Source organism: Triticum urartu, chromosome 7A, assembly GCF_056163025.1.
Source record: "Triticum urartu cultivar PI428250 chromosome 7A, HENAU_Tu73, whole genome shotgun sequence".
In the NCBI taxonomy this organism is placed as follows: Eukaryota; Viridiplantae; Streptophyta; class Magnoliopsida; order Poales; family Poaceae; genus Triticum; species Triticum urartu.
In genome coordinates, this window is record NC_141879.1 from 499751983 (window position 1) to 499769354 (window position 17372).

A 17372-nucleotide genomic window follows, 5' to 3' on the forward strand; every position below is an offset into this window, starting at 1 on the left:
TATTTTTATCTAGTATATTTCAGAAAATTCAACAAAGGCATGGCATGGACAAGAAGATGTGGAACCCCTTCAGGAAGCTAAGGACAGAAGATTGGCAAAAGCTCAAGGCTCTTTATTTCTATTTTTGTGTGATACAAGATCACACTGAGTCCATAGGAAAGCCAATACTATTAAAAGGGGATGAGGTGTTGTTTAATGGCTTGCTTACTCAAAGTGCTTAGTGATATGCTCCAAAGCCCTCAACCACTTTCTCATTTTCCACATATGTCCTAAACCTAAAGTCAAACTCGGCCCCACCGATTTGATCTATCCAGCGCCACCGAGCTCACTTGACATAGCCACTGCTAGAAACCCTAATCAGTTCGGTCTCACCGAGATGGGCTTGCAAACTCTCTGTTGCCTGTTGCAATTATTTCGGTCCCACCGAGATATGTAGTCGGGCCCACCGAGTTTGCTTGACCGACTCTCTGTTTGCTTATTACCCAAATCGGTCTCACCGAGTTTGTGTAATCGGTCAAACCGAGTTGAGGTTTTACCCTAACCCTAGCACATCGGTCCCACCGAGTTGACCATATCAGTCCCACCGAAAAGCCTAACGTTCACATTTTGAACCATATCGGTCTGATCGAGTTTCACTATTCAGTCCCACCGAGTTTGGTAAATTATGTGTAATAGTTAGGTTTTGTGTGGAGGCTATATATACCCCTCGACCCTCCTCTCCATAAAAGTGAGGGCAATCAGAATGTGCCTACACTTCCACTACTCATTTTATAAGAGAGAACCACCTACTCATGTGTTGAGACCAAGACATTCCAAACCAACTACAAGAATCTTGATCTCTAGCCTTCCCCAAGTTGCTTTCCACTCAAATCATCTTTCCATCATATCTAAATCTGTGGGAGAGTTGAGTGCTGGGGAGACTATCATTTGAAGCACAAGAGCAAGGAGTTCATAATCAACACACCATCTATTATCTTTTGGAGAGTGGTGTCTCCTAGATTGGTTAGGTGTCACTTGGGAGCCTCCGTAAAGATTGTGGTGTTGAACCAAGGAGTTTGTAAGGGCAAGGAGATCGCCTACTTCGTGAAGATCTACCCAAGTGAGGCAAGTCCTTCGTGCGGGATGGCCACGATGGGATAGACAAGGTTGCTTCTTCGTGGACCCTTCATGGGTGGAGCCCTCCGTGGACTCGCACAACCGTTACCCTTCGTGGGTTGAAGTCTCCATCAACGTGGATGTACGATAGCACCACCTATCGGAACCACGCCAAAAAACTCTCTATCTCCAATTGCGTTTGCACACTCCAATCCCATCCCTTTACTTTCTTGCAACCTGCATGCTTTACTTTCCGCTGCTCATATACTCTTTCCATGCTTGCTTGAAATGTATTGTGAATGTTTAAATTTGTGCTAAAACTCCACCTTAACTTAAAGAACTTAAAAACTGCTACTTTTCTTTGTTGATGGTCTAATCCCCCCCTCTAGACACCTCTTCTCGATCCTTTCAGTCATGAGCACAACACTGACCGTATCGCGGAGGAGGATCTCCGGGTTGCTGCAGCACGGGCGCCATCCTAGCGGTGTCGCTGCCGGACAAGCGCATGTGATGGCTGCCTCTTCTCACCGGACCAGCGCCACCGTCGTCGATCGCCCCTGTTTCGCCAGAGCAGAGAGAAGTGGGAAAAAGGAAAGGACTGCAGCTGCGGAGAGATTAGGGTTGGGGGGTTCTTTTGCAAAAAATGCACGGCTGGTCGTTATACCATGTGGGCCCTCGAGTCGACATGGCGGCAGTCAAAGCGCCACGCAAGCTGGTCAGTGACGGTCAGATGAAAAAAGGACCTCATGTGAACATCTTCGAAAGATTTAGGACCCAGATGTGCATTTTAAAAGAATCAGGACCCAATCGACACTTTCGAGAAAGAATTAGGACCGTGCTTGCATTTTACTCGAGTGACGACGAGGGGATTTGGGTGGGGATTGGCTGATGGATGACAGAGAGAGGAGGGCCGAAATCACTAATTGAGGAGCGCTCCTCGCAACGATTAGTCGGGGAGCGCTCCCCGCGCACCAAGTGTCACGCGCGGAGCGGTCGGGAGACTTTTCCGAGGCGCTCCGCGCGCGACACTTGTCGCGCGCACGGCATCTCCCGTGTTTTCCGGTTTCCCTTTCTGGTTTTGCCTTTTTTCACTTTAGTCCTTATACTTTTAATGTTTTTGTAAAACCTTTTGATCTATTTTGAGATTTGTTTTCTCTCTGGTGTGGGCGAACTGTCGTGGAGCACTATTCTTTCTTTGTCGTCGTCTCTGTCCGTCGCGGCCGCTGCTCTTGTCGCGTGGTTACGGCGGCCCCTGTCCTGGCCGCCGCGCTTGTTGCCTGCTCTTATGGCGGTCCTTCTTTAGCGTCGACCACGCTTCCTCGTTCGCGTGATCGCCGTTCCCTACCGGCTGCCTTCGTGCGTTCCCTGTTTCCCTTTCTCGTTTCTCTTTTTGTTCCCATTATATTTCCGGGATATGGAGATTTATGGGGTAGTTACGGGTGGGGACTACCAACACTATCAGATGTCAAGTTTCAACTGGGTTTTGTGGGATTAGTTCTTGATAATCATTGTGTTCCTTGCAGTTATGGCTTGTCCTTTTTGTCGTATGCCTGGTGGCCCGTGTTCTTCTGTTGATTCTTCTGTAGATGGGTTCATTGTGGTCCTGGATCGGCGTTGTTGGAGGCGTGTTGTAAGAATATCATTTTTAATTGTTCAATTTTGGGCACACACGTTTATTTCTTTGGTGCTGCTCATGTTGTTTAGATTTTTATTATGATCCTTGTTTTGATTTGTTGTGCAGTATGTTCCGTGCAGTGTTAGAGCTCATCTTGCTCGTTACATCGAGGAGTGTAGGGCTTTAGCCATAAGGAGGGGTGACGAAGATACTGATCTTGCTTTTCAGTGCAATGAGGGTTATTTGTATGGTGTTCTATTTAGTCATGGTCGGTTGAGGAGCAAATTCCATGGTCCTTCCTGGGAACGATTGGTCAGTGATTATGGTGTTCGTCCTCGTGATATAATGACCATTAGGCTTGAACATTATGGAACATGGATTGGTATTGATTTTTATCGTGTTGGTCGTGGAGATGCGTTGTCTCCTTTACCGTCTGTTGGTAAGGTTTATTTTTAAGGAAGTTTTTAGCTTGTTTTATTGCACATGATGATTTTTCTGTTCCCTTGAGCCTGTGTAATTATATTTTGTAGCTCTTGATGGTTTGAGCGACTCCGAGATGGAACTTGTTGGAAGTTGTTATTACACCCGTGGTGTTTTTCTTAATTATCAGCAGATGTATTTCACGAGGTGTCAACTCTTTGGTGATGTCTACATACTGTGTTGTCCTTTTGTTCACAGGATTGATTCCATGAATGTTAATGGTCATCATATGGTCAGATTTTTTCCACTATTTTTTCTTTGTTTCTGTTTATTTATTTATTTTTATTATCTCTTCTATTTATAGTTTTGAATTTTTTTTCTATTTCTGATAGCTTGATGTTTTTTGTCAGGTTATTCCTGGTATTGTTGTGAGGAGTTTGAAGGAGTTTGTGACTTTTCCTAGGACTGGCGTTTTAACCCTTGAAGTTACTTTGGAATCTGGTGATGATGATATATATGTGAGCACTCCTTGCTACTACTTCATTGGCTTGGGTAGTAGAATGGTGTTCAAACATGAAGGTTTCAGTGATTTTCTCCAGGCATTGTCTATTGAAGTAAACAGCTTGGTGTTGATAACTTTCAAAGAGCGTGATGGGAGGCTTGTTGTTATCTTCAATCTTCTGCCGCAGTGATGTTAGTTATAGTGTTTGAACATAAATGGATTTTGTTTAAAAATCTATGCTACGGGTTAATGTTGTCTAGATATATGAAACGATATGAACCTAAGTGTTCATTGTTGTTGTATGTTTGTAGAAGAGGTATGGTTGTGCATCTCTTTTAAAGATGTTCTTTTGGACAGATGTTATTTAATTTGGGTCATAGTTATCAATACAGTAGAGGCACGTGTGTTGTTTACTCTAAGGCATGGCTGTGCATCTCTTTTATGTGAGGCACGTGGATTAAGCAAATGAAGGCATGGAATTGAAGTCAGTGCAGGCACGGTCGTGAGGAGGCACGGGTATACTGAGAGCTACGTGTGTGCAGCGCCAAAGTTGTACGTGCGAGATACTATGGGTTTCATGCGAGAGGCACGTGTGTGTGTAGCACGTAGAGTTACTATCGGTTTTATGTGAGGCACGTGGATTGAGCAAAACGGAGGCATGTAATTATAGTCAGTACAAGCACGATTGTGGAGGTATGGGTATACTGAGAGACGCGTCTGCATCACCAAAGTTGCATTGGCGATCACGCATGCGGAGCACGTAGAGTTACTGTGGGTTTCAAGTGAGGCACGTTGATCAAGCAAACAGAGGCACAGAAGTGCAGTCAGTACAAGAACGATTGTGTGGAGGCACGGTTTTGAACCCTCTTGCTGCTGTCAAGATTCTAGAGGCACAGATGTACGGCAGTAGAGGCATTGGTCCAAATATCTGGTTAGAGGGGCTCGGTTAATGATGCACATGTGTGTAGTCTCTAGGGTCACGGGTGCGTGGCACCACGTGCATGGATTGAGTAGACACTTAGTGAGTCACGCTTGTACATAGGTCAGTTACACACAGTAGTGTAGTTTTGTGGCATCATGCAGAACTGGTGTACGGAGAGGAACCTGTGTACAATAGCAAGGATGTTCTGAATGGACGGAGCGGTGTTTGATGTGAAGTGGAGGCAAGGATTTTTTTTCCAGTGTGGTTAAGGTAACAAAGTTCTCGTCGCTTGTGACTGTATACCGAATGATCTTCTGTAATATTTATGAATTGTTCACACCAATGTTTAATAAGAATTGTACTGAAAGTTTACAATGATATCATCACATATTCTTGTAAATGCACGATGCATCTTGTAAAGGTTGAGTATGAAAATTATAATACAATGTCGTGCGAGATATCTCTCATTCTATAATCATGGATACAATATATGCTTGCTCAGTACTGGGACATAACTTACTAATTGCATTTAGACATGCAAAACGTAGTATGCATTTGTACATGAGCACACCACTGTGTTCAAAGTTCAAACGTAAAATAGTAATACAATACACACATCATTTTTGAGCAACAACATACATATTTACAACATAGGTACATACAATCCAAATTAGTACATGAGCACACCACTATGTTCAAAGTTCAAACGTAAAATAGTAATTCAATACACACAGCATCTTTGAGCAACAACAAACATATTTACAACATAGGTTCATACAATCCAAATTATGCTAATAGTAGTTCCTACTAGTTTAATGTAGACATCCATTTTCTCGCAATTCACCAACCATTGTTTCCCTTCCGGCGCTTCCAGCCACTGGAAGATCCCTCGTCGTTGCTCTTACGTGGGCGGAGTCTTTCTTTCATTGGTTGTTGGTGGAGGTGACGTAGCCTGTTCTTGATGATTAGGATTCTACGGTACAACTCGTAGCTAACATACCCGTTCTTTGCTGCGTACTCAAGGTGTATCGGGGAAAGTGGCTTCCACTCCCAGAACTGGTGCTTCTCCTTTGGGAATGATTTCTTCATGTTCTTGTATGAGGGGTCGATGATGGCCGCTGCAAGGTCACCCATGGAGTCCCTTTCTCCACCACCCTTGATGCAGAATAGCCTCTGGATGTCGATGTGGTGCTTGTCTGGAATTCTGATGCATGCACGAGCCAGCATGGTCTTGTCGTTCCTGGTGTCGACGCTAGTGAAAGTTACCTCTTTCCATTGCAGGAAGTCAACTAACGCCTGGGAGCGCTCGGATCTGCAGTAGTGGTATACAAGGACATGCTCGCGCATGGCAAGTTGGACGACGGCGATCCCTTGTCGTATGTAACTGCTCTTACGTGTGTACTCGAGGTCGAGGCCGATGAACTTGCTCTTCTCCTCCTTTAGGCATTCTTCGTACTTGTTGATGATCCGCTCCATGGTCCTTGGGTCGTTGGTGTACACTACCTCGAGTACGGTTGTACCATGGGTAGTGATGTGTTCGGTGAGTGTTGTTAGTTTCCCTCGTCCATGGCTGGAGGTGTGCGGTGATGAACTGCGGCCGGCGAGAAACTTTCGAGGAATAGGATGAAATGGAGTCGGAAAATTGAAAGGGTTCTTTTGTTGTGCAGAAAAGGAAACCGCCAAAGAGTAGTTGCTAGTCACGCGGCGGTTCCAGGCGTAGAATTTCGGAAACAAGGGTTTGTTTTATCTGTTTTTTTAGATTTTCACTTGTCTTGTTCATTGAATTTTTTTTATTCGTTGCGTGCTGCCTGCGTGATGCATCTTTGGCTGTGAAAGTAGTCATGTAAACGTTAGAACACTCAGCAGATGCATGGTCGTGCCTTTGTTGTGAAACGTTTTTTTCAATTAATAATCTTCCTTGGTTAGGGAGGCACGGTTTTTATGTTATTCGGTGCACAAGTGTGTGTTTAGGAAAAGTTGAAGTAAATATAGTTTGGACTTGAAAACGGAGTCATGTTTGGTTTTTAATTGAGATATGTTTCACTAGATGGTTTGAATAAGTTTGATAACATCGCATTGCTAGAGGTTTTGAATCACAAACTGATTCTTGTTTCGTTTCATTTTTGAAAATGAATCTTTTTGTTTTTTGGTTTTTTGAATTGTGAACTTTTCAAAGGATAAGAACTACATTTTTTCGAATGAATCATTTCGATGGTTCAAACAACATTTGTTTTAAAGGATCATTCCGATGGTTGAAACAACAAGTTGAGTGTCCGTAAGAGCTACATAAAAGTTGCAAAAGATTATTCCAATAGTTCAAGCAAGCACACGGTCCATAATAGTTAAATTACTCTACCATCCTAACTAGCAAACTTATAGTAATCAGTGTTTTGCTCCTGGAGGCATCATGATGAAACGAGCGTTGAACATTCTAGGAGATACACTGTTTGCTTCCATTTTAGTTGCTGGTTCCGACGGAATCTACATAATGCGCTGAATGATGATGGACACAGAACGGTCATTTCGCTCTTTGAAAGTGATTAGAACAACGTTCTTTTCAACAAAGGATGCAGCTAATATGAAGTCTATGAAAGAAGACTTTTGTATTACCATCCTGCCGTCGTTTTTGGAGATGTAGTACGATGAAGGAGTGATGACATGTGTAGGTTCATCAGGAGCTTCAAGGGTTACCCTTCCATTGGTTGGCATGTCCACCCATCTCTTCAGTGTTGAGACAACGCTCCTCGGAATTTTCTAGAAGAAAATCGAAATTAAATAGAAATTAAAACCGTTGATTTGTCACTTGGACAATAAATAAAAGAATGTCTGAATATGGTGAGTGCACAAACATTAAGAAATTCCATATTGGAAGTAATATAGTTCCTGGCATGTTCAGGTTTGTGTGTAAATGGATAATACAACATATTAAGAGAACAACGGAAGTTTTGTTGTTTTAGGTTTGAATGAATAGGTTCTTTATAATTTTACATATAAGCAATATTACGTCAGTATTGTTTATATTACATATGAGCAAAATACGTTTGGTATTTTAACAAGGACAGTTGTAACCAACCATGACATAGTCTTTGGTGTTATTGTGAGTCAGGACATGGACAAATGGACGACAATGGATGAAAGTATCTCCGAAAAGGCGTTGTAGAAAGAATCGTGTCTGGTCGTAGGTAAGCTCAATATCCTTAGAGTAGACACAGCAGTGAACATGGTCGAAATCGTTAGAAGAAAGATCGTCGAGAGCTAGAAAAACAAAAAGCTTTTAAAGTTAGATAAAGTTATATCCAACACGGGGTTAATATTATTCAGTTCGATTCATGCATATAAAATTACAGCGAAAGAAGATAAGTTTGTAATGTTTGTAATATTAAATACCTACCAACGTGGGGGAATGGAAGCAGCCTTTTGTTATCTCGATATGTTTGTATTTCAAGATTGAGACCCTCGTCTGGTAGTTCAAATTCTATGCGGTCTCCAGCATGAAGTTCATAATCAGCCGCAAAGATGTTCCACTCACCACCGCAGAACTTTGTGTAGTTCTCCCTATGCTTAAACAAAGCATTGTAAGACCTTCCTTCATGTGTTAGAAGGGTTGGCTCTACCTGCTGTTTACGCAATTTTCTTGCTTCTTTCTTCTCCTCTTCAATGTATTCAGCGAGAAAAGCTCTGACATTACAAGGTATATACTGGAAAAAATAGTGCAAATAACAACCTGTAAGTATAAATTTGAACTCGCGTACTATTAGTGTTAAAAGTTTTCTGAAATTGGATATGAATTTTTGATAAGAATTACAGATAACAACATAATTGTATCATAAATTAATGGACTATATTAATCAGGGCATAGGCAAGCAAACTAATGGAAAATGAAAACACGAGGTAGGTGCGAAGAAGTGGCAGCAGGGGGACCTAGTGTAGGTGCAAGGGGGTATGAGTGACAATGATGATTTTTACTGTGTTGTAAGCAACTAATTTGTTAGTGATGCTTACTAACCATGCAGCTCCAGCAATTTTCATCAAGAATAACCTCAAACTCCTGGATAACTTCAGGGTGTGGTTCGCAAGGGCCGCCTGGTTGGCGGCAGGTAGGGCAAACCATACCTAAATATTTCAGAAAAACTATGTTAAGAAAACAAGAATATCATAACAATTTAAAAACAAGCTTCAACGTGGAAGGCAGGCAACAACTACAAATTTACCATAAATCTTCTCATCTACTCCTTCGAGAAAAGCAGTATGACAGAGTTTATAACACTTGTTTAGGTTTTCAAATGGTTTTTATATTCCTTTAGAGAATGAAGTCATTGTACCGGATCTGATGCTTCAATAACTATCAAATGAAAAACCTAAACGTAAAACGTGAATACAGATCGGAGCATGCTGCTTACGCATTTGTTTTTTACCTGGGACAGAAGAAGAACGAGGGTTGACGAACGGAGATTTGGGTAGGGGAAGCTTAGGGAAAGCACACACGGCTAGCAAAATCTACGAGAGAAGCACGACTTGGAAGTTAATCAAGTGACCCAATAAAAACTCTACAATAACTTGTTTGAAATGAGACTGTGTGCGGGGAAGAAGCACGAACCCTAGAAGTAGGCGGACGGATAAGGCAGATGGCTTGTGATGGGAAGGTTAGGGCAAGCACCCACGGCCAGCAATCTACGAGAGAAGTATGGCTTAGAAATTAATTGATTGTGTGCGGGTTAGAAGCACGAACCCTAGAAGCAGGAGACGGAGAAGAAGCACGAACCCTAGAAGCAGGCGACGGAGAAGGCAAATGAGTTGTGTTGTGGCCGAGGGAGTTGGAGCTTATTGAAATATAAAGGAGACGGGAGAGAGCAAGAGTAGTAATGAGTGCTTCTTGTTTTATTTTTCATTCTGCGAAATGGAATGAATGTTGGTTGCAGATGGTGTGCATGCATTCCGAGGTGTTATGGGGAAACGAGATGCTTGACTCGTTCAGCTGCCTCCCATTATAGTTGTCCAGCTGTTCTGCCTCTGAGCGGAGTCTTTTACGTGCCTATCCTGCCTCACATACTTTCTGTGAGGAACGGTTATACATGTTGAAAAGCATGCTCGTGCTTCTGTGTTTTTTTAATCGCATGTTTAATCAGATATGGTTGGGTGTTTCTTTAGGAGAGGACCGGTGATGATGTTATTAGACGCACGGTCGTTGTAACAGGAGAGGCATGGTTGATCTGTTGGGGGATGCAAATTGACGGGAGGCATGATGGTTGCTAATGAGAGGCACGCTTGCATCTGAAATCGAGTCACGGCTCGTGACTTTGGTATTGCATTTTTTTCCAGGCAGTCGTTGACCCAGGGGAGTCACTGTTTTTATGTACGCTGGCTTCAGGCGGGATTATGTATGATAGCCCACGGTTATATGTATGTCACAAGCATGGACATGCTTTTGTTTTGTCAATGTTTCTGGTGGTACGCAGACATGGTGCGTTGATGTTAGTGAGGTTTGTCTTTAACCAAAGTGGATGCACGCGTGTGGCTTTTGTTCTGGCGAACCGTGCTTCCATTTTTGTTCACTCTCAGTGTAGTATTTGTACAACAGGGTCATCTCGTTTGCCTCTTCGCATTGTTCTCTTGGTCAAAAGATGTGCTGGTGAACGATGGGATGGCTATTTATTGTTAGTATTTATTGTGTCAGATACCGTGCTAGAGTTAACCTAGAGGCTCCTCGATTACAGCGCACCATGTCATGACTTTTGAAGTGCATGGTTTCACGAGCTGCAGAAGCACAATCGTCCATTCACCTTCCTTAGCAATTAAATGGGCATGGTAACTGAGTCATCTCTCCCCAAAGGTTAAGTAGTGGTCTATTCCTGGAGGTTATCGCATCTTATTCCCTCCAGAGAAGTGCAGGTAGCACCCGTCATCCTCGCCTTGTACGAGAAGCATAGTCAAAATCTATTGTCGTCTCAGCCTCGGTTCCATGGACGACTTCAGGAACACTACTGAGCGTCGCTCTATAGATGTTGATGGTAATACCAAGCTCGATGTGTTGTACACCAATGAGCCCCATAAGGTGGAGGAGATTCTTACTCTCTATGAGGAATGGCTGCGTGAGCACAGGTACAAGTTTGCTGGTCTTGATCTGGAGTACACACGAGAGGATTATTTTGATCGTAGTAGAAAAGTTGTCGTTATGCATCTGGCGATGCGCAAGCATGTTCTTGTTTATCACTTGTGCAAGGCCAGGACGGTGTGCGCTGCTCTAAAGGATTTCCTTCGGAACAAAGGTATAATTTTCGCTAGTGTCGACGTCAGGAACAATAGGGATGTTCTCGCAAACAGTTACCTCAAAATCCCAAGAGAGTGTCACATCGACCTTCAAGAGGAGCTCATGATCAAAGGAGGCAATCTAAGGGATTCAATGGCAGATTTGGTAGGAGCCGTCATAAACAAATCTTACTTGAGTATGAAGTCGTCTTTTCCACAAGGTCTGCATGACTACTGGGAATGGAAGCCGCTTTCCCTTGGACACCTGAAATATGCGGCAATTGTAAGTGAAAATTTCGTCTTTATATATTTGTTTTATTGGAACAATAGTACTTTTTCCCCTTTACGTATATCTTCATTCTCATCCGCTTTTTATTTTAGGATGGGTATGTCAGCTACGAGCTCTACCGCCGAGTTCTGTCTATGAAGGACATGATGCATCCTCGTTGTCTTCCCGACCACGAACGTCGTTGATGCTTTTGAGCAGAACTCCAATTGAGTAGAATCGTTCCGGTGGTCTGAGCAGAATGGACTCCTGTTAGATTTCATTTCTTTTGTTGTATAATTAATGAGTACTTTTAGTTCAATCCTATGGAGTACCGTCTCATGTTATGTGAATATAATTTCTTATGTTTTATCATGTTACAAGTTCATTGTTGACGTTTGCGCGAGTTCATGTATATTTAGAGAATCTGTTGAAGTGGCGCATATGTATTGTTTGGGAGAAGCGCGTTTTGTGTTCGGCTTTTATTCAGTGCCGTTTGTTTGTGTTTGTATTGTTGTCTTTTACATGTTCGCACAAGAGAGGCACGTCTGCTAACGTACGAGGCAACATTTTAGTTTCGTGTCTTTGTGTGCTTTAGGACCGTGCCTCAAGAATCCCGGCATCCGTGTATGTTCAGGCTTCACTTCCGTGGCTTCTTTCCGTCTATGCATGTACATCCGTGACACACGCCATGTCTGTAACGTGCTGGTTTCACACGGCAGTTCCTCTTGACACTACACAACGGTGCCTTTGCCACCACTCTTTTGTGTGTCCAGGTTGTTTGTACCCGTGCTTCGATAACTATGAGAAGCCGCAATTCCATGCCTGTATACGCTTTAATTCGGTGTCTCCTGTACGTGCATTTGCGTGTCTCAGGCGTCATGCTGGCTTTGACTCTACGTGCCTCTGGTGCCAGATGCCCGTCCGTGAGGGGACGCATATGTATTGTTTGGGAGAAGCGTGTTTTTTGTTTGGCTTATATTCACCAATGTTTGTTTGTGTTTGTATTGTTGTGTTTTACACATTCGCACAAGAGACGCACGTCTGGTAACGTACGAGGCAACATTTTCAGTTTCCTATCTTTGTGTTCTTCGGGACCGTGCCTCTAGAAGCCCGCATCCGTGTCTATGGAGGCTGCACTTCCGTGGCTTCTTTTCCGCTATTCATGTACCTCACGTGACACATGTGATGTCTCTATGTGGTGGTGTCACATGGCAGTTTCTCTTCAGAGTACACAACCGTGCCTCTGCCACCACTCTTTTGTGTGTTCAAGTGGTTTGTACCCGTGCCTCGAGAACGCCAATTCGAAAGCCGTACCTGTGCGACAAAAGTTGCAATTCCGTTCCTGTATACGCTGCAGTTCTGTGCGTCCTGTACCTGCATTCTCTTGTCTTAGGAGACACGCTGGCTATGACTCTACGTGCCTGTGGTGCCAGATGCCTGTCCGCGAGGGGATGCGGTGGCTGTGACTCGTCGTACCCATGCTTCTACACGCCCGTGCCTCTAGACACTTTAAAACTGTGGCTCTTTCACTTCTACCGTTGATTCGCTGCTTGTATTTGATGTATCCTCATGGGATACACTTCACGTGTCTATGTGTCTGCGGTGTCACATGGCTGTCCCTCTTGAGAGTTTGCAACTGTGCCTCTCGAATAGAGTGTTCTTACCGATGCCTCTGCCACCTCTCTTTTTTGCATCCAGAGGATTTGTATGCAGAGGATTTGTATCTGTGCCTCGATAATGCCAATTTGAAAACCGTGCTTGTGCGTCGGAGAACCTGCAATTCCATGTCAGTACACGGAGGGTGTGTAGCCATGGCTCGAGAACGTTAATTGCAAGGCCGTATTCGTGCCTTGCCAAGCCAAAGCACGTGCATGTAGTGGCTACGTTTCCGTGCCTTTGTTGCCTGCATTCACGTGTTTCCGGCGAGTTGCTGCCTGTATCTCTACGTGCCTGTGGAATAGACACGTATGTGCGTCGTGTGCCTGCATACCCATGCCTGATAGACACGTATGTGCGTGTTGTGCCTGCATACCCGGGCCTCACCTGAAACCAGCCTTGACTATCAAGGGACAGATGTTGTGAATCTAGCTAGATGAGGCATGGATGAGTTTTGGCCTTCGGATCTAAGGCGTATGGCTGGCTGTTTGTTTGCTTCATTGGATTCTTTCGTTGGTGCTCTTTTTTCAAAGGAGGAATTGATGACCGATGTGCCGCGGTGTGACTATTCAGTGTGTCACTTACCGTAAAATAAAGTTATAGGCTCCTCGATTTCTCCACGGCATCAAATATTTGTGCACAGCCTGACTTTACGAAGTGCATGGTTTTATGAGCTTCGGAAGCACAACCGTCTATTCGCTGTTCCTAGTTCACACGTTAATGCGCATTGTAACTCAAAGGTCCCTCGCCAAGGTTAAATACTGGTCGTGTTTGTGAGGTTTTCACGTCGTATTGTAGCCACAGAACATCAGTCAGTTCCCAGCCTCCTCGCCACTCCCCAACCTTGTCGCAGGGTCTTTGGAATCTCCATTGGAACCTTGCTGCTCGTTGCCATGGACGACTTTTTGAACATCACCGAGTACCATTCTATAGTTGCCGATGGTAACACGAAGCTCGACGTGTGGTACACCAACGAGCCTGGTAAGGTGGAGGACATCATTCGATTGTACGAGGACTCGTTGCGCGAGGAGAAGCACAAGTTTGTTGGTCTCGGCATGGATTTCACGCAAAAGGATTGTTACGGGCGTAGAAAAGTCGCTGTCATGCAACTGGCTATGCGGAATCATGTTTTGCTCTATCACTTCTGCAGGGCCAGGACGGAGTGCCCTGCCCTGAAGGATTTCCTTGAGAATAGAGGTATAACTTTCTGTAGTGTGGGCGTCAGGAATATTAGAGATGCTCTTTTTCAAGATTTCATCAGAATTCCAGAAGGGTACCATATTGACATCCAAGAGAAGTTTATGATCAAAGGCGGCGAAGAAAGGGACTCCATGGAGGACTTAGCAGGAGCCATCATTGACGAATCTTATTCGAAGCTGGAGTCATCTTTTCCAGAACTTCTTCGTCACTACTGGGATTGGAAGCCACTTAGTTTTGATCACCTGAAATATGGAGCTACTGTAAGTGAAGATTTCATTTTCGTTAGTTTCTGCCTTTGTTGCTAGAACACCACTTGTTTTTTTTTGTATATTCATGTTTTAATTTGATTTTCCTTTAGGAAGGGTATGTGAGCTATGAGCTATACCGCCGGTTTCTGTCGTTGAGGGACATCCTGCATCGTCGTTGTCTTCCTGATCTCAGATGGCGAGGACGTTTCTGAGGAGTAGTCCAGGTGGAAATGCTGGCAAGATGGATTGTGTGATGAATTGGTTATTTGATAGTTATTGTATGGGGTAGTATTACATAGACTGATGAATTTGTAATTGTGGTTGTTTTATTTTGAACCGGATGGAGTTGACTAGTTTGGGAATTTAAGTTTATTTTCATTCCATTATGTTTTTCTTGATTGGGTGCCTTCAAGAATATTTTCCTCTATGATTTGTTGCTACGAGTTGGTATAAGATGAGATGTATTAAGAGGAGCACTCAGATGTGCACTTTCGTGATTCTAGGCAGCGCACAGTCGTCTGTTCAGGGAGGCATTGTTTTTGTTTTAGGCAAGGCACGCTCTGGTCTTATTAGTTTGCTAGCTTCTTCACTGACAGGTAGGGGCTTTACTTTTGCTTTGTGTTTGTACTGTGTTTGGCACGGTTGTTTTTATATTGAATATATGGTTGTGGTTGTGTGTTTGAAATGGTTTTATGCAGAGCTTGAGTGTGTTTAAGATTCTTCAGATTTTCTCACTTTGCTGTCTGTTTCAATATATGTTGTCTGTTTTAGTATATGATGTCTGTTTTAGGCTCGGTAATCCAGTGTGATACTTGTTGTGGGAGTATTGTGTTATCGACGGTTGCATTTCTGTATTTCTATTATTGTGGTGGTACTTTGATTTTGAAATGCATGGCCGTGAAGGCATTGGATGCATTGTCGTATGTTTGGTAGAGGCGTTATCCTTCCTTTCGATATTAAATTCGGAGAGGCACTGCGTTATGTTAGTATGATTCACTGTCATGGTTGTATGTTCTGTAATATTTCTAGTTAGTCTGCTAGTGAAGTCACGTCTGTCTAGTTAGTGGAGGCATGTGCTATGTTATGTTGAGTCAGAGTTATGTCTGTTGTTCGCAAATGCTTTCTCTTACACGTTCGCTCGGAGGGGCACGTCTACGATGTTACTCAAAGGCATGGTCGTGCCTTTCTTTTGAAACGTTTGCTTTCACTTATTTGCTGAGAGAGACTCATCGTTGAAACTTGTGAGGTCACGGACCTTTTAGAGTTGAAGTCACGGTCGTTCTTCTGTTTTGGTATTTTTTCAGTTTAGTCGTCTATCACAAAGGATGGTTCTTCTTTTGTTAGCTTGAGCCACAGTCGTGCTTCCATGACTCATTTGGCTTGGAGAGGGACCGGTGTTAAGCTGTCGAGAGGGGACGGTCCTGTGTTAACTGGTGGCGCACTTGTGTGTGTCAGCTTAGTTGTCTGTGGTTAGAGAGGCACGTTCTACGTGGATAAGAGGCACGACAATGCCTCTGTGACCCGGATTACTGGAGGTGAGTCATTTAGCTCCTTCGTCAGATGCTTAGGAATTGATAGTGTTTTTCCTCTATGTTTCAATTGTGTCTTTTATTATGTCTTATTGAAGTGAGTGGTGTTCTAGTGCAAGGAAGTGATGTGTTGAATATCATGTTTAGAACTTTTGGAAGAAATATGATTCTTATTTGTAAATGTTTGCTGTTCAAGAATTTAAGACTTGACCATTTGAATGCACAGCTGTGTTTAACGGGATCCATAGCAGATATCTTGGACGGACACAAAAATAGGTGAAACATTGTTGTGATTACATATGAGTCGATATGGCTGGCTGAAACAATGTTCGGATGGCTCCAGCTAAATTAAGGCATATTTAAGCAGTAGTTATCTTCTTCCAACTCTTCTTCTTTCGCGCCGGATATTGTGCTTGTCAAGGACGATGCTTAGTGCCTCAAATACATGGCATGTGTTGTGGTTGGATGTTATCATTTTGTAAGTTAGTTGTTCTCTCATCGGTTTCACATGGATCTGCAAACACATAACCGTGAAAATTAATAAAATTTATTGTAAAATTTAATGTTCAGCTGGCTTAGATGAACGTATGTTGATGTGTTGTCAATGAGAGTGAACTTACATTATTGATAAAAAATGAATTATTATTCATATTAATGAGCGGCATCAAATGCATGGTGTAAATAGCACTGTCATCCTTGAAAATTAAGAGCATTAATGTATGTGATTAGAAAGTGAACAGTAGGTATGGGATGTGTAGTGGAACAAAAAGATGCATGGTTTAAATGAGGTAGAGCTACAGTTAAAAGAAACTTACTCTCTGTCTGAGTTACATACACTCTGCACAGGTTTGACATGAAAGGAGGCCATGATGTGAGGATAGTTGTTGTAAGCAGAATGGTAAGCTCTCTTGATGTTTTCAATGACAATGTCCGAGTGTTCCTTTATACCGTCGCAATTGATATAAGGACACAGAATTTCGAAGCAACGCATTGCAAGATTCACGATGATGAGGTAGATAAAATGTGGATCCATTCTCACAGGTATTAAGACCTAAAACAATTAACAGGGAATAATATCATTGTAACAAGAAAAACTTGCAGAATCAAAGACGAACACTGGGCAGATAGAGTGAGTAGGGCGAACTCACGATGTTACATTTGTTGGGCAGCCTGTACCCAATAGTTTTTTCCACAGTGTGTTCCTTGAGTAGTTCTGTGCTTGCTTCTAGAACTTTAAATTTATCCTGCAGAAAATTGAAGTTGTGTCACTTAGTGTGGTAGTAGTAGTAAATGTGGTTTGTTTTTATTATTTATGAGAAACAAGAACTTACAGAAGCGTCCATGTACATTATATGCTTGTGCACAAATGCTGGCGTTGCGTAGAATTGTTCTTTAATCAGCAAAGTTGAGTAAGCATCGACCACGAATGAGTTGATATATCCGTATACCTTCATTGACAAACCTAAATTTCGATGATCGGCCCAACGTCGATCCACGTAGAATATCTTCTTGCTATCAAAAAACAAATGAATTTTAAATTGTAAGATTTTATTTTTAAATATAAGAGGAAATGATTAGTATTCAATTTCAATAGTAGAAGAATCGAGCCGAAACACTTGAATATGATAGCTTCAGGCAGAATATATTAGATTATTATACGAAGGGACCAAA

General features: G+C 42.9%; 2 protein-coding genes across 2 annotated transcripts; one reads left to right on the top strand and one right to left on the bottom strand.

The window, feature by feature from the left end:
- The first annotated feature begins 2620 nt into the window (after positions 1 to 2620).
- On the top strand, positions 2621 to 3822 carry LOC147960129 (uncharacterized). The gene is made up of 4 exons (XM_087533162.1): positions 2621 to 2725; positions 2837 to 3149; positions 3241 to 3422; positions 3541 to 3822. The coding sequence occupies exons 1-4, from the start codon at positions 2621 to 2623 to the stop codon at positions 3820 to 3822; spliced, it is 882 nt and encodes a 293-aa protein (XP_087389288.1).
- A 1572-nt stretch (positions 3823 to 5394) lies between these two features.
- On the bottom strand, positions 5395 to 6030 carry LOC147960130 (uncharacterized). The gene has a single exon (XM_087533163.1). It carries the CDS (start codon positions 6028 to 6030, stop codon positions 5395 to 5397), a length of 636 nt encoding a protein of 211 aa, XP_087389289.1.
- Between the last annotated feature and the right edge of the window lie 11342 nt (positions 6031 to 17372).

What these genes read in the sequence shown, in the direction of transcription:
- LOC147960129 (XM_087533162.1), top strand. Translation starts at nt 2,621, where the DNA reads ATGGCTTGTCCTTTTTGTCGTATGCCTGGTGGCCCGTGTTCTTCTGTT. An exon ending in GGCGTTGTTGGAGGCGTGTT is followed by an intron (nt 2,726 to 2,836) that starts GTAAGAATATCA and finishes TTTGTTGTGCAG; the next exon opens with TATGTTCCGTGCAGTGTTAG. An exon ending in ATGTTAATGGTCATCATATG is followed by an intron (nt 3,423 to 3,540) that starts GTCAGATTTTTT and finishes GTTTTTTGTCAG; the next exon opens with GTTATTCCTGGTATTGTTGT.
- LOC147960130 (XM_087533163.1), bottom strand. Translation starts at nt 6,030, where the DNA reads ATGGAGCGGATCATCAACAAGTACGAAGAATGCCTAAAGGAGGAGAAG.